Genomic DNA, 15,599 nt, shown 5'->3' with positions numbered 1-15,599 from the left:
GTCCGTATTTTTTCTTCGATTGGGAATAAAAACAATGGCAGAGTTCGCGTATACTTGTTTATTTCTACAGGTGCAACGATGCATCTGCGAAGTCCAGTTGCACTTTTTGTTTCGAATAAATCGATTCTTTCGTTTGTGGTGTCTATATGCACGTGTATCGGAACACGGTTCTCGAGAATCGATGCTTCGTCAGATATTTAAAATTTCTTCTCGAAGCACATATCGAAAGGAATAATACAAGGAATTTGTAGCTTAATACAAGTTTAATACAAAGGAATTCAAATTGTTTCGTGAATAAATTTTCCTCGATTATTGAAAAGGTTCATTCGCGAGCGTGTTGTTTCATTTATCATTGTAATGTACTTTATTCGATAATTTCCTACACATTCGAATCGACGATTCGTTCTTGTTCGTTAATAGGAGTATCGAAAAAGCGACTCGGCTACTACTTGGGTACCAAAATGTTTCCATCGGGGCGACATGCTTTGTTCTGATAGGATTAAGTTAAAGTCGATTCCACGAGTTCTTGTGTTTCTTCGGAGAACTTTCGTCGCGAAATGGTCGCGATTGCATCGATGTCGGGATCAACTCGACTCACGAACCGGGAACACCGAAACTTGCTACTCAGTTTTCGTTTGGTCGCGAAAGTTAGACGTGCAGTATTTCGTGCGTGACCTCCGTCTCGTCACACAAATGAGTAGCAAAGCGAGTCGAAAGCCTCGTAATTGCTTTAGCTAGAGTGCTGCCGCGGCATCTTTAACAACGATGTATTGTTATCAGAGAAACCGTGATCTGAATTATACCGACGGTTTCATTGTAGTCCTGCTGGTGTTCAAGGAACGTTTGTTTTTCCATAAATTAACAAAGAGGACGGAAAATAAAATTTCGTAACGTTTATAATGCCTATTTTCGTAAGTCTCCGAAGAGCGATCGATGCGCAGATATTACGTGCAATAAATGCATCGTGCAGAAATACATCGTTCAATTGATATTGGAAAACAATCAATGGAATTTTTGAAATCCATCTTCCCATTTTCTATATAAATATTTTTACCGAACCAATCCATTGTATAATTTGAGATATTGATTTATGTAGCGCGTGTGGATTTTTATGTAATTTTAAATTACAATCGCTTGTTCGATTTTGGGGTTTCTTTTATATTTGAAAGTTACGTACTTTATTAATATTGAAACGCGCTATTTTTTACTTTTTAATTTTAATAATACGAATCGTTTAATCGCAACCTTTTTAATTTTTCGTCTTATTTTTCTTTTTACTTTCAGTTCTTTGTGTGCGCCTTAGGTTCACGGAATATTTAAGTGACGTGCCTACAGATCAAAGGATAATTTATTTAAGGGTAATCTTTTGATATTATTTTTCATCGCTTTTCACGATATTTAACCATTGCTGATTTTTCATTTAATAAAATAAAAATTATATACAAAACGAAAGTCTACCTATGTAATTATTCTTACATAGGTAATATATTTAATCACGTTCAATATGGTCGAACAACGTGGTTAAACATTTCGAGTTTCTTTTTTGTATGTATTCCACTAAAACATTTCATATTTGCATTTCTTGATAAAAATAGGTTACGAAAGTATTACTTGTGGGAACTATGCGTTCCATGTATTTTGTTTTGCTACAGCAGAACTAGTATATTAGTTTCCATTAATCATTTACTTTTGACGTTCAAACCTGACACTGACGTCTACGTAAAATCGTTTTTAATAATAATAAATTAAATAGAGAAATAGCCTTCATTAACAAGGTTACAGTTTTCCCAAATTGAATAAGATTTAATTTTCTGCATGACAAAATTTCAAACTTTTATCGAGGTGAAAGTTCGTACTTTTAACGAGGAGTTAACTGCATATGAAAAAAGATAACTTGCATCACAGTTATAGAGAAATAATGAACGGAAAGATTGATTGAAAAGTATGGCATGGATTGTGACTAAAATTTTTATCCTGTAAATTTAAAGCGTTGACGGCATTTTTCGAGTTTTGTATGCGTAATAATTCATTGCATATTTTTTTTTTTTTTTTGAACAGATGCCTGGGAATACGACGGTAGGGAGTACCCTAATCGACGAAGAATTTCGTCGTATTGTACAGGAAAGGCAGGAGGACTGCTTGCGGTTACAGGCCTTGAATTCAACACCACCACCAGGTAGGGTTCGACTGTTTTTAATGCATGCATATAGAACGAAATAAATTTTTTCGAGTATTTTTAGATTTTTAATTATACTCAATTGCACTAAAGAGCATTCAAATACAAAAATCGGAAATGTCATTCTATTACAATTGTTTGTTTACGTTTAAACGTTTAAACCATTATCCAATTGGTTTTAGAAATATTATTATTCAAGAATCTTATGCAAAAAAGTTTTACAATTAGTCGATTGAAGAGAATGTGACGAGGCTGATGATAATTCGTTACAAATTTAAAACAAACATATACATATAAATGTACAAAAATAATGAAAATGAAAGTTCTAAATGGTTGCTACAGTAAGTAACATCTATAGTAATTCGCGTTGCAAAAATGAGTACAATGTCATTGTTCAATAGAGGATCGCATTTTGTCGAAAGCAGAGATGGGTAAAATTTTATTACATCGGATAAAAGGTAACAAATAAAACCAACGTGTAACAATTTATTAGCGACGTTCGTTCAATCGAAAAGTTAAATTTTTATTTGTACATTGTAAAATATTTAATTCAAAAATTTTAACTTTCATTCCACGAGTGAAGAATTAAAAGTTATTTATCTTTTATTCGTTATTCGAAATTTTTATTTAAATACAAATTTTTCCCATCTCTGGTCTAACATATAACAGTATCCTCGCTGAATATCTAACTCGCAACAGTAATACTATTGTATTACTACTTTATTGAAAGCAATTATATTACTATTTTATTTCACCAGTAATGACCTAAACGAAGTTACTCTCTTTTGTCATAACTTACATCATTATTTGTACACTGTTACTGTTAGCAAGTTCATATCAGGTAATCGAGAATATTTACAGAACCACAGGTAATCGAAGTACTGTTATTACAATTAGTATCGAGAAGAACGTTTATTAATCGTATTTTCTATTTAATACGTTATTAAGCGTTCACCAAATTTGTCTGGTTAAGATACTATTGTACATTCGAGGTACACCTACGTATAAAATAATTTACGCTCAACTTTATAAAATACACACATGCTCGCACACAGACACATACTTGCACATCGAGAGAACTTATTTCTTCTTTTTCGACTCCAATGGTTTGCTGTCACTTTTCGAGCAAAGATTACAGCCGAACAGCCAAACTTTCTTTAGTTTTCGAAGAAGGAAAAGCGCGATGTAGATTACCACCACGAGGCAGACAATTATGAAGCCATAAACGTCCAATAGTCTTAGTTGCCACCAGGAAAGATGAACAGCGGGTGATTGCAGCACGTTTCCGTTCCTTGCGACGTATTCCACCCAATAAATTGCTGTATCCACAGCGCTCATCGGTCGATCCTTGAAGAGTCGAGAGACTCTCTTCATATTGTTTCTGAAAGTTTACGAATATTTACTTTAGAACCATATCGAAACGAATAATACAACAAAATACGAAACGACAAAAAGGGAATAGTTGTATCGAAAAGAAACGAAGAAATAGACAAATAGGAATATGAAAAAATAATAATTCGTCTGTACAGTGCAACGAACGAGGTTCTTGTACAATTATCGAGGTTCTATTTCTATTAATAGGAAACGATTAAAAAATTATGTGAAATTATGTACAAATGCATTCTGAATCTCAGTAACAGGGGACAGGTCCGCGACGCTTTCGTTTCCGAGATTTATTTGCAAATACATATCGTGACGTTTCTGCATCACCCTGTACATTACAAATCCACGTGAAATTCAATTCGTCAGCTTTTCTACGTATACGTACCGATACGAATCGTTCTTCAAGACTGTATTCAATGCATAGCTCAACGTCTCCAACGTGACATTTTTTAACGATCCGAGAGTTATTCCAAGATTTTTGTTGGCGATTTTCATCAGATTGGTCGGTTGATCACCGAACAGAGGAATACCTACTATAGGAATTCCAAAGTAGAACGCTTCTTGGGTACCCATAAGACCGCCGTGCGATATGAACACTTTTACATTCTTGTGTTCTGAAATTTTTAGAACAAACATTTTCCTCGGTTCAGACGACGAAGAGGGAACTAAATAGCGAAAGAGAATTCTATGTACAAGTTGTATTTTTATACCAAAGTGAATACTGAAATAGATTCAGTTCCAGAAGGCAATGAAAAAGTTCATATAAACACGTATCCTATTTAACTCTGTTTTCAAGTTAGAGCTATTTTTGCGTTCGAGTTACTCAAGTTTGTTTAATGTAATATTCATACTCTTGAGCTATTTTCGGCCATGTTTCTAGAAACTGTGAATATAGTTTCCGAGGCAAATGTATAATAGAGTTTGATTTAATAATTAAATGAACGGACAGACCCGAGATTATTCAAAGTAGATCGTAGATTTTAATGTAGATTAAATTTTAATTTTAATTAATGGGTTCTAATATTTTACACTAAGTAGTCATCGAACGAATCCTTGAATTGTTATTGAAATGTACTTAAAATTTGAGTTTATTACACGATAAATATATTCAATTACATCTATATTCTATCGCACTACGTATACAAGTGTATTCGTCCAAAATATACGCTTAAAGTTTGAAGTGAATATTATAATGAACTTCCGGGATGTAGGAAATTATGTAAGTTACTAACGATGCAGTAGAATTGGCCAAGCGTTTGTACGAACTTGTTTCTATTATTATTGCGTGCTTTAATATTTTTTGAGCCATCTATTAATCAATATAAAAGTAACAATTTTACGTTTTTGTGATTCGGTTTACTTTAGAAGACGATTATTAAAAAAGTCATTGAATTACTCACTGAAAACGGACACTTGCGAGAACCAAGGCCGTGTCATGACGTTTTTCGGCAGTCCTGGAAGTAGCTCTTCTTTCTTAACAATTTTCATCAGCACTCGAACAGGTGCAATTTTTTCGAAAACAGTGTAGAAAATCTTCTGAAGATCTGGAGGGAACGTCTCGATCCTCATCATTGATCCAAACGTGAAGTATACACAACCATGGGTACTCTCGTCCAGCCATTTTTTCACTTCCTGTCGAATTACAATAAAATAATAAAGGTGTACCTTTTTTTATCGCGAATAACAATAAACATCGAAGTGTCGTTACACTAACGTTAAATTGTTCACAATCAACGACACTTCGATCGTACTTGGTCGCTGATTAGTGAACGTCGCTACTGGGTATTGGTGAACAAAAAAAAATACAAAGTAATTAAAATTATTAAACAGAAGGGCGGTTTGTATTTCGAGTTAGTCGCTTCTGTGAATCGAGCACTTTTAGCACGCCATTAGAACCTAAAGTTTTTCTACGACTTCGAAAGCGTCACATTAATTGCACGTTACGGCGCAATCATAGCCAATTACCTTCAATACTGCGTCAATATTAACACAAGTGAAGCAAGATTCTTTACCAGCCATTACACTGAATATTTCTTCTTGTTATGCAGTTTAAGAATGAACGTACTGAAAATCGACAAAGTTTTCACATCTATGTCGTGAGATATCGAACAAATATTCAAAAGCGTTCTCTCTGCTTATTTCAATGTCAGTTTAATCTTTGAGGTAATTAAATTTTAAGAGGAAGCGAAAGAATCTTTTCCACTTGTCGATGAGATTTTACATTGGAAAATTTATAATTTTACATCGGAGATTTTGCGGTAGGAGGATGTCAAATATTACGATATATTACGTGAACGTCAGACGTAGTTTTTTTTAAATGTTTTGTCGTTTCGTGTAATACGTTCAATTTTATATTTTTCGAATAGAAAAGAATGATATATTTTTTTCTTCTTGATTTATAATTTTTTTACCAATAATCAGGACTCTTATTTCATCGATATATGTATTGACTATATTTTAGCAATTTCGAGAGTGACTTTTACATTTATTAGCAGACTCATCTATTGGTAGATTCTTATCTTACAATGTACATTTATTATCCGTGATTAGACTTGTACGATATTCTGAAGAGCAATAATGATTGTATTTGGAACGTTTCAAGTGCCGATTGGAATATCGCTGCTTGTTTATAGTTAGATCCTGATAAGACTAGCCAGAACGTAAACTTGTAGTATTAAGCTTAAGCGAGAACTTGCCATCGATTATCCGAATGGCTGAGTTATAGGAGCCATAGACGCATTGATTTACATATTCTACGGCGAGTCGTGTATCAAGTTGCAACAACAGTCGTATTTCAGCACCATATGATAAATTGTACAGCAACCACGTACATATAACAATTATTGCTCGAATACTCGAATCGACGATATTCGTACGAATTATTACACGAAAAATTGTTAAGTCGGTAGCTTTTAATTAGCCTTGAAGCATTGTTTATGAAGCTGTACAAAACATCCCAGGATATATACGATCGCATAGATTGCAATTATTAGAAATACAAAAGGAGAAAGAATATCGATTAAATCGTAAGGGTTGCTTTATCGTTGGAACCTCGAACGTAAAGAAAATATTGCGAATTGTCGAAACTAAACATTTTTACCCATCAAATTCGATCCATTTCTTTTCCAACGTAACAAAATTTACCGATCTTAACCAACATTTCAGTGATTCCAAAATATCGATCGAAATAGTTCTCGAGATGTTTTGCCACACGCGATAAAGAAATTCAGTTTCTCATTGATCGCGTTTCGGTGAAGTTTCATTGCTTAGGGTGTATCTATCGCGTAGAGTTTACCACAGTTTATATTATTTATCGTTTGAACCTCGTGACCTCCTATATTGTTCTGTACCACATTGGTAGATATACACGGTATGTTTGCAGAAGTAATCGGTACGTCGATTATAATTTTTCTTATGCGGCATATCAGATTATTTTTAGTCTACAGAACGAAAAACATGCAAAGTCAGAAAGTAAACTATATATAATAATCTCAAGAAATTTACAGAAGTAATTCATACGACGTTTTTGGAATTACAACACGTTTAATTTCCATCGTGTATTGTATTTGCAAAATTTTCGACTTTGCGAAAGTATGGAAGAAAACAATTCTTCGTAGGTGGCAAATTAGATTACCTTTACCAAGGACGGAAAGTGAACTGTACAGTCCCAAGAAATTCGAAAGAGATACTCACAGGATCGAGGGGATCTGCATCCTCCGAGATGTGCAAACCACCGACTTCGATGACCCCGGTCGTCGACGGTTTGACTCCGTTGACACTGTGATGCGCGTTGACCAAAATCACCCCCACATCCCGATAAAGTTCGTTGATCGAGACGTCGATGCCGAAATACTTTTTCACTTGTTCGTATTGCGAACTCATGTAGTAGTTCATTTGCATAGTGATAAGGTTCGTCAACGCGGTATTCATCAGTCTCTCGAAGAATGTCATTCGTTGGCTGTAAGGGGTGAATAAGCCCGGCATAAAGGAGGGATTATGCGGATTTCCTGTAGCATCCGCGAGCCAGTCGTGAAAATCCGAGGTTATCACGCCGACCATGGGGACGTTTAGGTGGCGACCTAACCCAAGAAAGCAGGGTGCCATGAAAAGCTGGAAAAAGTATCGAGAATCGATTTAGCTTCGTCATCCGTTATTTTCTTCTATGGTTTTTATTATTTCTTTCCATATTCGATAATTGCATCGTAACAAGGCGATTTCGTACGATTCTAACGGGTTGTGAGTAAGAAACGGGGTGGTATGATGGACGAATATTTAACGTGTTTTAGATTATACAATCCGTATTAGATTGTACAATCTCCTTGAATTAAAATTTGAGAACAGGAACATCCGTTAAACGAGATAATTGGTACATAGGATGTTCGAGGTATTAGTTTGTTATTTTATGTAGGTTAGAGATTTTTCGAGAAACAAAGGGGATCTTCAATTTCTGAAGTAGAATTCTACGTGTGTTTATATCGTACGAAAGTGTATTTCAGGAAATTTTTTTTATTATTTCCTCGTCCTCGATTGTTCTCCCAATGAACGTGTTTTCGAATCTGTAAATTTCTGCTACAAAATGAGTAAATATTTTCATAAACTGCAAACTCGTACTGTCTATACGTTTAATCTTTGACACCAGATGTAACGCAATATGTGAAAAAATCAAATAACCAATATCGCGGGCAAACATTCGATACTTGTTCTTCTGAAATAGGCGGACGTGACATATAAATTTGTTTAACGTAATAAATTTTCAACGCGCTCCAAGAAGAACGTAAACGCGAACATAGAAGAATGTAAATGAAATGTCAACAGAAACGTAAATTACAAATGGGTAAATTAACGTCGGTAGCGAAGCACGGTATAACAATTAAGAAATCTAACGTAATTTATTAAATTCGAATCGTATTTGATTAAATTAAGTTACAAAGTCACAGTTGGTATAACTACAAAATTATAAATTGGTGAGCCAGAAAGGTATTAAAATTAATCACTGCGCGGTAGCATCAATTAATTAACTAGGAATACCAAATACGGGAATAGATTATGAACGCGTTCTTCCTTTTTGTGTCACCAATTATACACCTGATCGCGATTCCTGTAATGGATGAATAATTAGGACTAAATATCATTTGCGTTTCTGAAAGCAGGTTTCGTTTATTTTGAAAAGTCACGTGACGAATTGTGTAATATTACGAACGATTATATATCGAGCAATCTTCCGCGAGTAAACTGCCTTCGATAAAAAGAACGGTATGAGATAGTTACGTAAATAAGGATTAAAAGAATCCTATCGAACGTTAACATCTACTGGGTGTTAAGATCGGTCTGATAAAATTTTGCTCAACTATCACTCCTTGTGTAATTCACAAATCCAATGATTCACAAATCTGAATCGTTTCATTCGTTTTGTTTCGTCAGCACGAAGTTATGTAACTAATAGCGTATCCAATCATTAATAATTTCTTTCCACATACATTTGTTATGCAGCTATTATAGATGTTAGAAGATAGTTTACAAAATTGATCAATGAATTCTAATAGTTTCATTTGTAAGTCTGTACTTCTTATGGAAAAACATTATCATAAGCGATTTTTTTTTTGTACTCGAACTACGTACAAATTTGCATCATTGGTCCAATTTTAATTTTGTGTTTTACGCGGTAATTGTTCGCTTCGTGAAGATTGTATTATATCTAAGAAGAAATGAAAAATTAACGATTAAACTATGAACATAACCCATTTACGAGGTAAAGAGATTTGAAGCACTGATATATTTAAGCTTTTGCAAGCATATTATATTTGTATTAGTAGATACGTACGACACAGAAATGATAGGAAACTACTACATCTTGTTAAATCGAATCTCGTGAATTTCCACAGGAAAGTGTGGAACACGTATTCTTTATAAGGAAAAGAGAAAAAATTTTCCTAGAAGGGAAGAAAACAAATGAAATCGTTGAATTTAAACTTCGACGATAAAAAAAATATACGTGACCCTTTCCGGTTACTATGCAAACCTACAAAGTTTCCTCGAAATCAACATTATTTAATCTGAACTAAAGGGACTATTAAATGGACTCTTTAATTTGATAGCGTGACCGTACAGATAAAGAAACATTGCTACCGAGTTTTTTCCTACTATCAGTGCTCAAGATTTCAATGTTTTGAACACGCTATTAAAATTATACGACAAAATACAGATTTAGCTCGTTTCTCTTTAATCCTTTTATTGAATTAAGTTGGCACTTCTATCCATTGTAAACGATATTTAGAACTGTCAAGATCGTTTATTTTCAAGATACATTGATAATAGAAAAATGTTCTCATTGAGAATTACAAAGATCGATTTAAGCTCAACCGAAGTGCTCTATTATTTTGCGATCTGAAAAATTGATTAATCGGAGAAATTCTTTCGGATCTCGAAAATTGTACCAATTAGTTCGTACAGAGTAACGAGAGATCGAAGTTGTCCAAGAATTTTCTTTTCTTTTTCAAAAATTATAAAAACATTTTATTTCCATAAATTAATCAATACTCAAACTCGATAACGAGTGACAAACTCTATGAAACTATCGGATGTCCTTTCGAGAAACGATCGTTTGCAAATTCTATTAAAAATTTCCTTAGCGTACAGGGACCATTTTTTACGAATTCACATTCGGTCGTGTTACGCGATGGACAGTCAATACAGTTTACGGTAGAACCTCGATAATTGTAACTTCGATGATTGCGCGAGCACCTCGTTCGTTGCATTGTGTCGAGAAGCGGAAGATACGGTTGGTTAACAACACGTGAACATCGAGAGGGAGAGGATGGTCGCTTGGCAACCATTCCACGAATCTCGATACCTCGGAGAATTCCCAGCTTCGTTTCTTGACAATTATCGAGGTTTTACCGCGTTCGTATACGCGGTTAAATAAGACTTCGTGATCGAAGAAGTCACTCGTTGTTTCCTTACCTCGACGATGACAAGATCGTACGGCGGGTCCTTGGGAGGATTCTTTATCAGGTTCTGTATCTTCTCGTGACCCAATAAATTGCAAATCTTTGTTCCGATCCGTTCTATCAAATACTGTATATTAGTCACGGCGCCCTGCATCACCATTGACGCGTTCATGTTGTTCATAGCTGGTTCCAAGGTACCGAGCAGGGAGATTTCATTGTAATTCGGTATTGGTTTCTTCACGGGGAAATGTGTGATGACGTCCACTTGGTGTCCATGTTTCGCTAAGCTTTGCGTCAGTCGTTCTCCCATAACCCAATGACTCTTACCGTTAAGAGGAAACACAGCGAGTATACGCAAGCCATTCGCGACGTGACAGCAGGCCAGTAACGCCAAAAGAATCGGTAAATAAAGTTTCATCTCGTCGGAACGAAGATTTCAAGCTTGGACATTCACTCGTATCCCTCTCTAACCGGTATCTATTACAAAATCCAGCCGATCTTTCGTTAGAAACGATTGCTCGATTTTTTCGCAACACTTCGAGCCGACGTAGTTTTCTCGTACGACGAGTATCTCGAACTTTATTTCATTTCACGTGGTTTTCAACAATTGGACAACTTCAATGATCGCGCATTCTTCTTCTCCGGTTCCACGTGGCGACACTTGAGCGACTTTTCTCCGTCGAACGCAGGCACTGACTGAAAATCGGACACGCCACTACTGTTAACCGCGAGACATCACAGGATTACGTCACGAGATAGTGGCGTTTCGTAGTGGGAACGCGACAAATGACGTTTGTAATTGATTAACTCTCCTCGCGGAGCAAGAAAAAATGATAATTTCGATTTCGCACTTTCATAATTCTTTATTACCGAGGGATTCGTATTTTGCAACACTCATGACGAGGCAAGATAGCGTGAAACGTCGTTTAATTGCTGTTCAATAATTGTTCTCTTCCGTTTCGAGGATACAACACGAATTTATGAATTTATGAATTAACGCGAGCTCTAGTAGTTCGAGCATCGAACGAGATCGGTCACGAAAGATCCGTATTCTAATCTTTTTAGATCGTGTTACGTAACGTTTTTTATTAATATTTTTTTTCCAGAACAATGACATTTCAGATTTTCTTTTCATTTGTCAAGATCGTTTAAAAAGAGGAAATTATTACTTGTTAATGATCAAAAGCAACAATGAAAAAAGAAACATCTAATATTTACACCAGCTTTACGAAACAGTCGATCGTTAGTATTCTAGGAATTGTTTATACCCGTCATCGCTTATATTTTGTATTCGTTTCATTCAAGAAGCGTTTGTTTCGGTCGTAGATGTTCCTTGTCGGTAATATTCAACAAGTGTCCCGAATCGTTTAACAACAAAGTAATTAAACAGCAAACGCGTCGTTCGCTTTCGTGATTCTATTAATTCCACCGGAAAGTTTTGTTTGCTGAATTCATGCGCCGCGCACTGAGAATATTTCTCGTGAAATCCTGCACGATTAATACCATCCGAAATTGTTCGCCCAGTTATGCATAATTTCCTCGATGTTATAATATGCACTATTCCCATTATGCTACCGGAGGGTGTTGTTAATTTTTAATGTCTTTATCAAATAAATATTCATCTTCTGTACTCGGTCACTTTTTGTTTTCAAACCGATATCGATTAAATTTTTCAAACCATCGTCATTAAAATTGTTGAAAAATACACAAGTTTTAATTTAACGTCCTTTTCTCTTCGTTGGAATTCGTGCAAAATTCGTGTGACGGTTTCACTGCACCGTTTATAAATTAAATATTTAAACATTGAAGATTGGTGTTTCGTACAGTATACAGTTATTGAAAAATAATAACGAAAATCGGTATTCTCTGTTCAGGAAGACACGACGCGTTAGAATACGGATTGAACGTTCCAGTGGATTCAATAATTATTCCTTCCTCGACGAGAAACGATTGAGTACGAATGATGGAATATCGATCGCTTTCATTTATTATGGAAACACGATCCACCGAATGTTTGATAACACTTACTCTTATCCGAACAAGCCCAAGATCCGAACGGAATGATGTTAATCTTGCCTCTGTTGAAGACAGAAACGAACTGATCTTTGAATTTACTTCGCGAGCTGTTCGGGTTTGCAAAATCTATTTGTGTAACGGTAAGAGCAGTCAAACGAGATGAATGCAAAACCGTCCTAGTTTCTCAGCTGTCTTCCGATTATCCATCTTGAAAGTGGATTGTGTCTGCAAAATGGTTGGTTTGAATAAATTAAAATTTTCACAGAACAGGAAGATAAGTTCTCGTTTTCTTTTTCTTTTTCTTTTTGAGGAAGTCAGAGAAATAACAATTACGGTAGATAAATTGAATACTTTGTGAACTGAGATTAAATGGAATTCTACGGATTATGTTGAACAAAGTGATTTTCAAAGTTCAAATCTCTTTCGGTGGTAGTTACAAAGTTAGAAACATCGAACAGTTTGGGAGTAAAATTTTTAGAACGTCGAAGATGTTTAATTAGATGTGAGAATTTTTAAATTCTTTCTTTTGTTTTTTTGTAGAGAATAAAATATGGCCCTTAAAATATAGGAATGCTGATCGATGCCCGACTACCTTAAACCGGTTTTTTACCTGCGAACAGATGTTCCCATATGTTGGAACTATGCCAGAGATGGACCAAATTTTCATCTAGATAACAATTTTGAACGACGAATAAAAAGTAAACGATAACGATTTAAATCGAATTATTCGTAACATTTTTCTTTTACCACTTTTACGAAGCGAAGAGGTTAAAACCGGCGATTCGAGTAAATTACTATATTTATAAATGAAATGATCCCAGGTAACAGTTGTTTAGTTTCGAGGTGAGTATCGGGCTGTGCTAGTGTATCTAAGAGTGAAATCATTAAACGCAATTGAAAATTATCAACTTTAAGCGATGCAATAAAGAGGTACACACATATGTTTAGAACAAATACGATGACCTAGATTCGTCGTGCAAGGCCACCGAATGCCAATTGCGAAGAAATGTATTTTACCACGTGAGAGAATAAAACAACGTTAAATAGAGTGATAAAATAATCAATTTTCATTGTATCGCTGGTATCTTAAGTAATTAGGAAATATAAAACTTTGCGACAGAAATTTGATTAAAATTGTTAAAAGACTTTTCAATGTACACTTGTAAGTATATGCGATAATATATATCTGATAGTGTAACATAAATTATAGCATTAAATGGAACTGTTAAGTTGATAATCTTCAATTGTCTTAAACGTTTCCAGCTAAAAAAAAAAAAATAGCACTACGCTATGTTCGCATTAAAATCGAACAATTTCGGTTGGATAAATGTATTTTTACCTATAAAAATAAAGCGATCATTTGGATGTTCCGTTTTAAATGATTCACACAGTGTACTTGGTTTAAATCCGTCTATCGATGTATCTCTTTCGTGGAAGATACGCCGGGCGATTTCTTTTCATCTTCACCCGTAAAAATAAAGGATCATTTACTCGAATGGTTTGTTTTAAGTGGTCCCGTCCGGTACACTTTAAATCGATACAACGATAATTTTTCTTTCGTGTAAGTCACTCGAGGCGTGACAAAAATTGATGCAACAGTCAGCTTTCCACGAACACGGCTTCCGGAGGTTTCTTTTTCTCGCAGATTCACGGTTCAGCTTTCCTGTATTACCTGTTTTCTGTGCATCGCCGCGTTGATCGACAGATCGACGTTGACGTACGTGTTAGTGCAACTCGATTTGCGGTACAAGGCTGACTCTATTGCCTGAGCAAACACCAATCTGAATGCGATTTGTGGCTTTGTGTATAGACATTTATCGTGATATATCACTCGGACAGATGTCCTTTTAGTGGTTTCCGTATTGATCAATTGATGAGTTTTCGTGCACATTAATACGCGTTTCATCAAACTGGGGCGAGAATTTGGTTACTAGTTAATTTTGATGGGTTTGATAATACAGAGTGTCTCCTGCAATTAGATCGGATATGGAAAACAATTGGACGAAATAAATTTCGATAACCTCACTGTTTTATTGAACAGTTTCCTAAAATAATTAAATCGAACTAACAAAATTGATTGATAAAGAACGCGACCTCGATCATTGTTATTATTATTATTGTTCTTATGAAATATATTTCATCTACATAAATTATCGTAATGTTCCCAGTCACCGTGCCGATTAAGCGAAAATCCCGTCTATGTTCAGGAAATAAAATTTTTATCAGTATTATTTTATTCCGATAAGAAAGTTTTTAATACATTGTTTCGAATAAAGCTTCCTGATAAACAACGTGTCTTAACCTAATCTCGAAAAGTCATAAACGAAATGATCCATTCAAGTAGGAAGTGGCTAAAGATACGATTACTGTTCCGAGATGAAAAGATACCATTACTGTTTGCTCATGCATCTCTACGCCTCGACTCTGCTGTATTGCGTTAATTTCAAATTAACACCAACCAAATTAGGGTCGATGGCGTCAACCTATCAGCGATGATGTACCCGTTGCAATAAATCGTAACCGACCACACCGTATAAAGATCAGAAGTAATAAACTTCTTGCGTCCGGTGGTTTTTCATTTTTATCTTCGGTTCGCGAGCATTTCGCAGTTGCGCGAGGGACCGCGAATCCTTTCCGTTCCATTGGCCGGCGGTTGAACAAATCGTAAATTGTCGTCGATGAGACCGTGGGTAAAACCGAAAACTGGAAACGCGTTTCTCGCGGCGTGGCTGGAAGTGAATTTTTTCCAAAGTTACGCGTCGACGTTGATTTCTCGCGCGATTTCGAACCCTTTCCCCCAGCGTTAAAACGAACCCGAGCGAATACACACCTAGCGTGACACGTGTCACAACCCGAGAGTCACATCTAGTTTTGACGTTCCGTCCGAAGCAGAGCGTTCACAATTCGCGAGGAATTTCCGTAAAAAAAACCTATTTCTCGAAACGAAGCGTGGCCCGGCGCGGTGGCGTTTTACTTTCGTTGGCTTTTCAAATTTTTTCAAATTGTCCGGTTTCGAGTGACCGATCGCGAGGATTTGGGTGAAACAAAAACACGACGTTGTCCGAGCAAACTTACGC

General features: G+C 35.7%; 2 protein-coding genes across 10 annotated transcripts in view; one reads left to right on the top strand and one right to left on the bottom strand.

The window, feature by feature from the left end:
* Window positions 1-15,599, top strand: part of Dh31-r (Diuretic hormone 31 Receptor) — a 201,755-nt gene that overhangs the window by 64,862 nt on the left and 121,294 nt on the right. For 7 of the 9 annotated variants that reach the window (XM_076311724.1, XM_076311733.1, XM_076311728.1 and 4 more), the window contains 2 exons: window positions 1,285-1,358; window positions 2,059-2,176. In XM_076311724.1, coding sequence (XP_076167839.1) covers window positions 1,285-1,358; window positions 2,059-2,176 — 192 coding nt within the window. The remainder of the gene's footprint in view (window positions 1-1,284; window positions 1,359-2,058; window positions 2,177-15,599) is intronic. The other 2 variants (XM_076311726.1, XM_076311727.1) reach the window with 1 other exon arrangement.
* LOC143146958 (UDP-glucosyltransferase 2) lies at window positions 2,230-11,203 on the bottom strand. Its single transcript, XM_076311734.1, has 5 exons — window positions 10,520-11,203; window positions 7,253-7,669; window positions 4,960-5,191; window positions 3,945-4,173; window positions 2,230-3,557 (listed from the first exon to the last, which is right to left on the bottom strand). Exons 1-5 carry the CDS (start codon window positions 10,922-10,924, stop codon window positions 3,257-3,259), a joined length of 1,584 nt encoding a protein of 527 aa, XP_076167849.1. The 5' UTR covers window positions 10,925-11,203; the 3' UTR covers window positions 2,230-3,256.

The sequence above is a fragment of the Ptiloglossa arizonensis genome, chromosome 5 (assembly GCF_051014685.1).
Source record: "Ptiloglossa arizonensis isolate GNS036 chromosome 5, iyPtiAriz1_principal, whole genome shotgun sequence".
In the NCBI taxonomy this organism is placed as follows: domain Eukaryota; kingdom Metazoa; phylum Arthropoda; class Insecta; order Hymenoptera; family Colletidae; genus Ptiloglossa; species Ptiloglossa arizonensis.
Note: the sequence above shows the minus strand (reverse complement) of the source record. Positions and strands in the feature narration are given on the sequence as shown.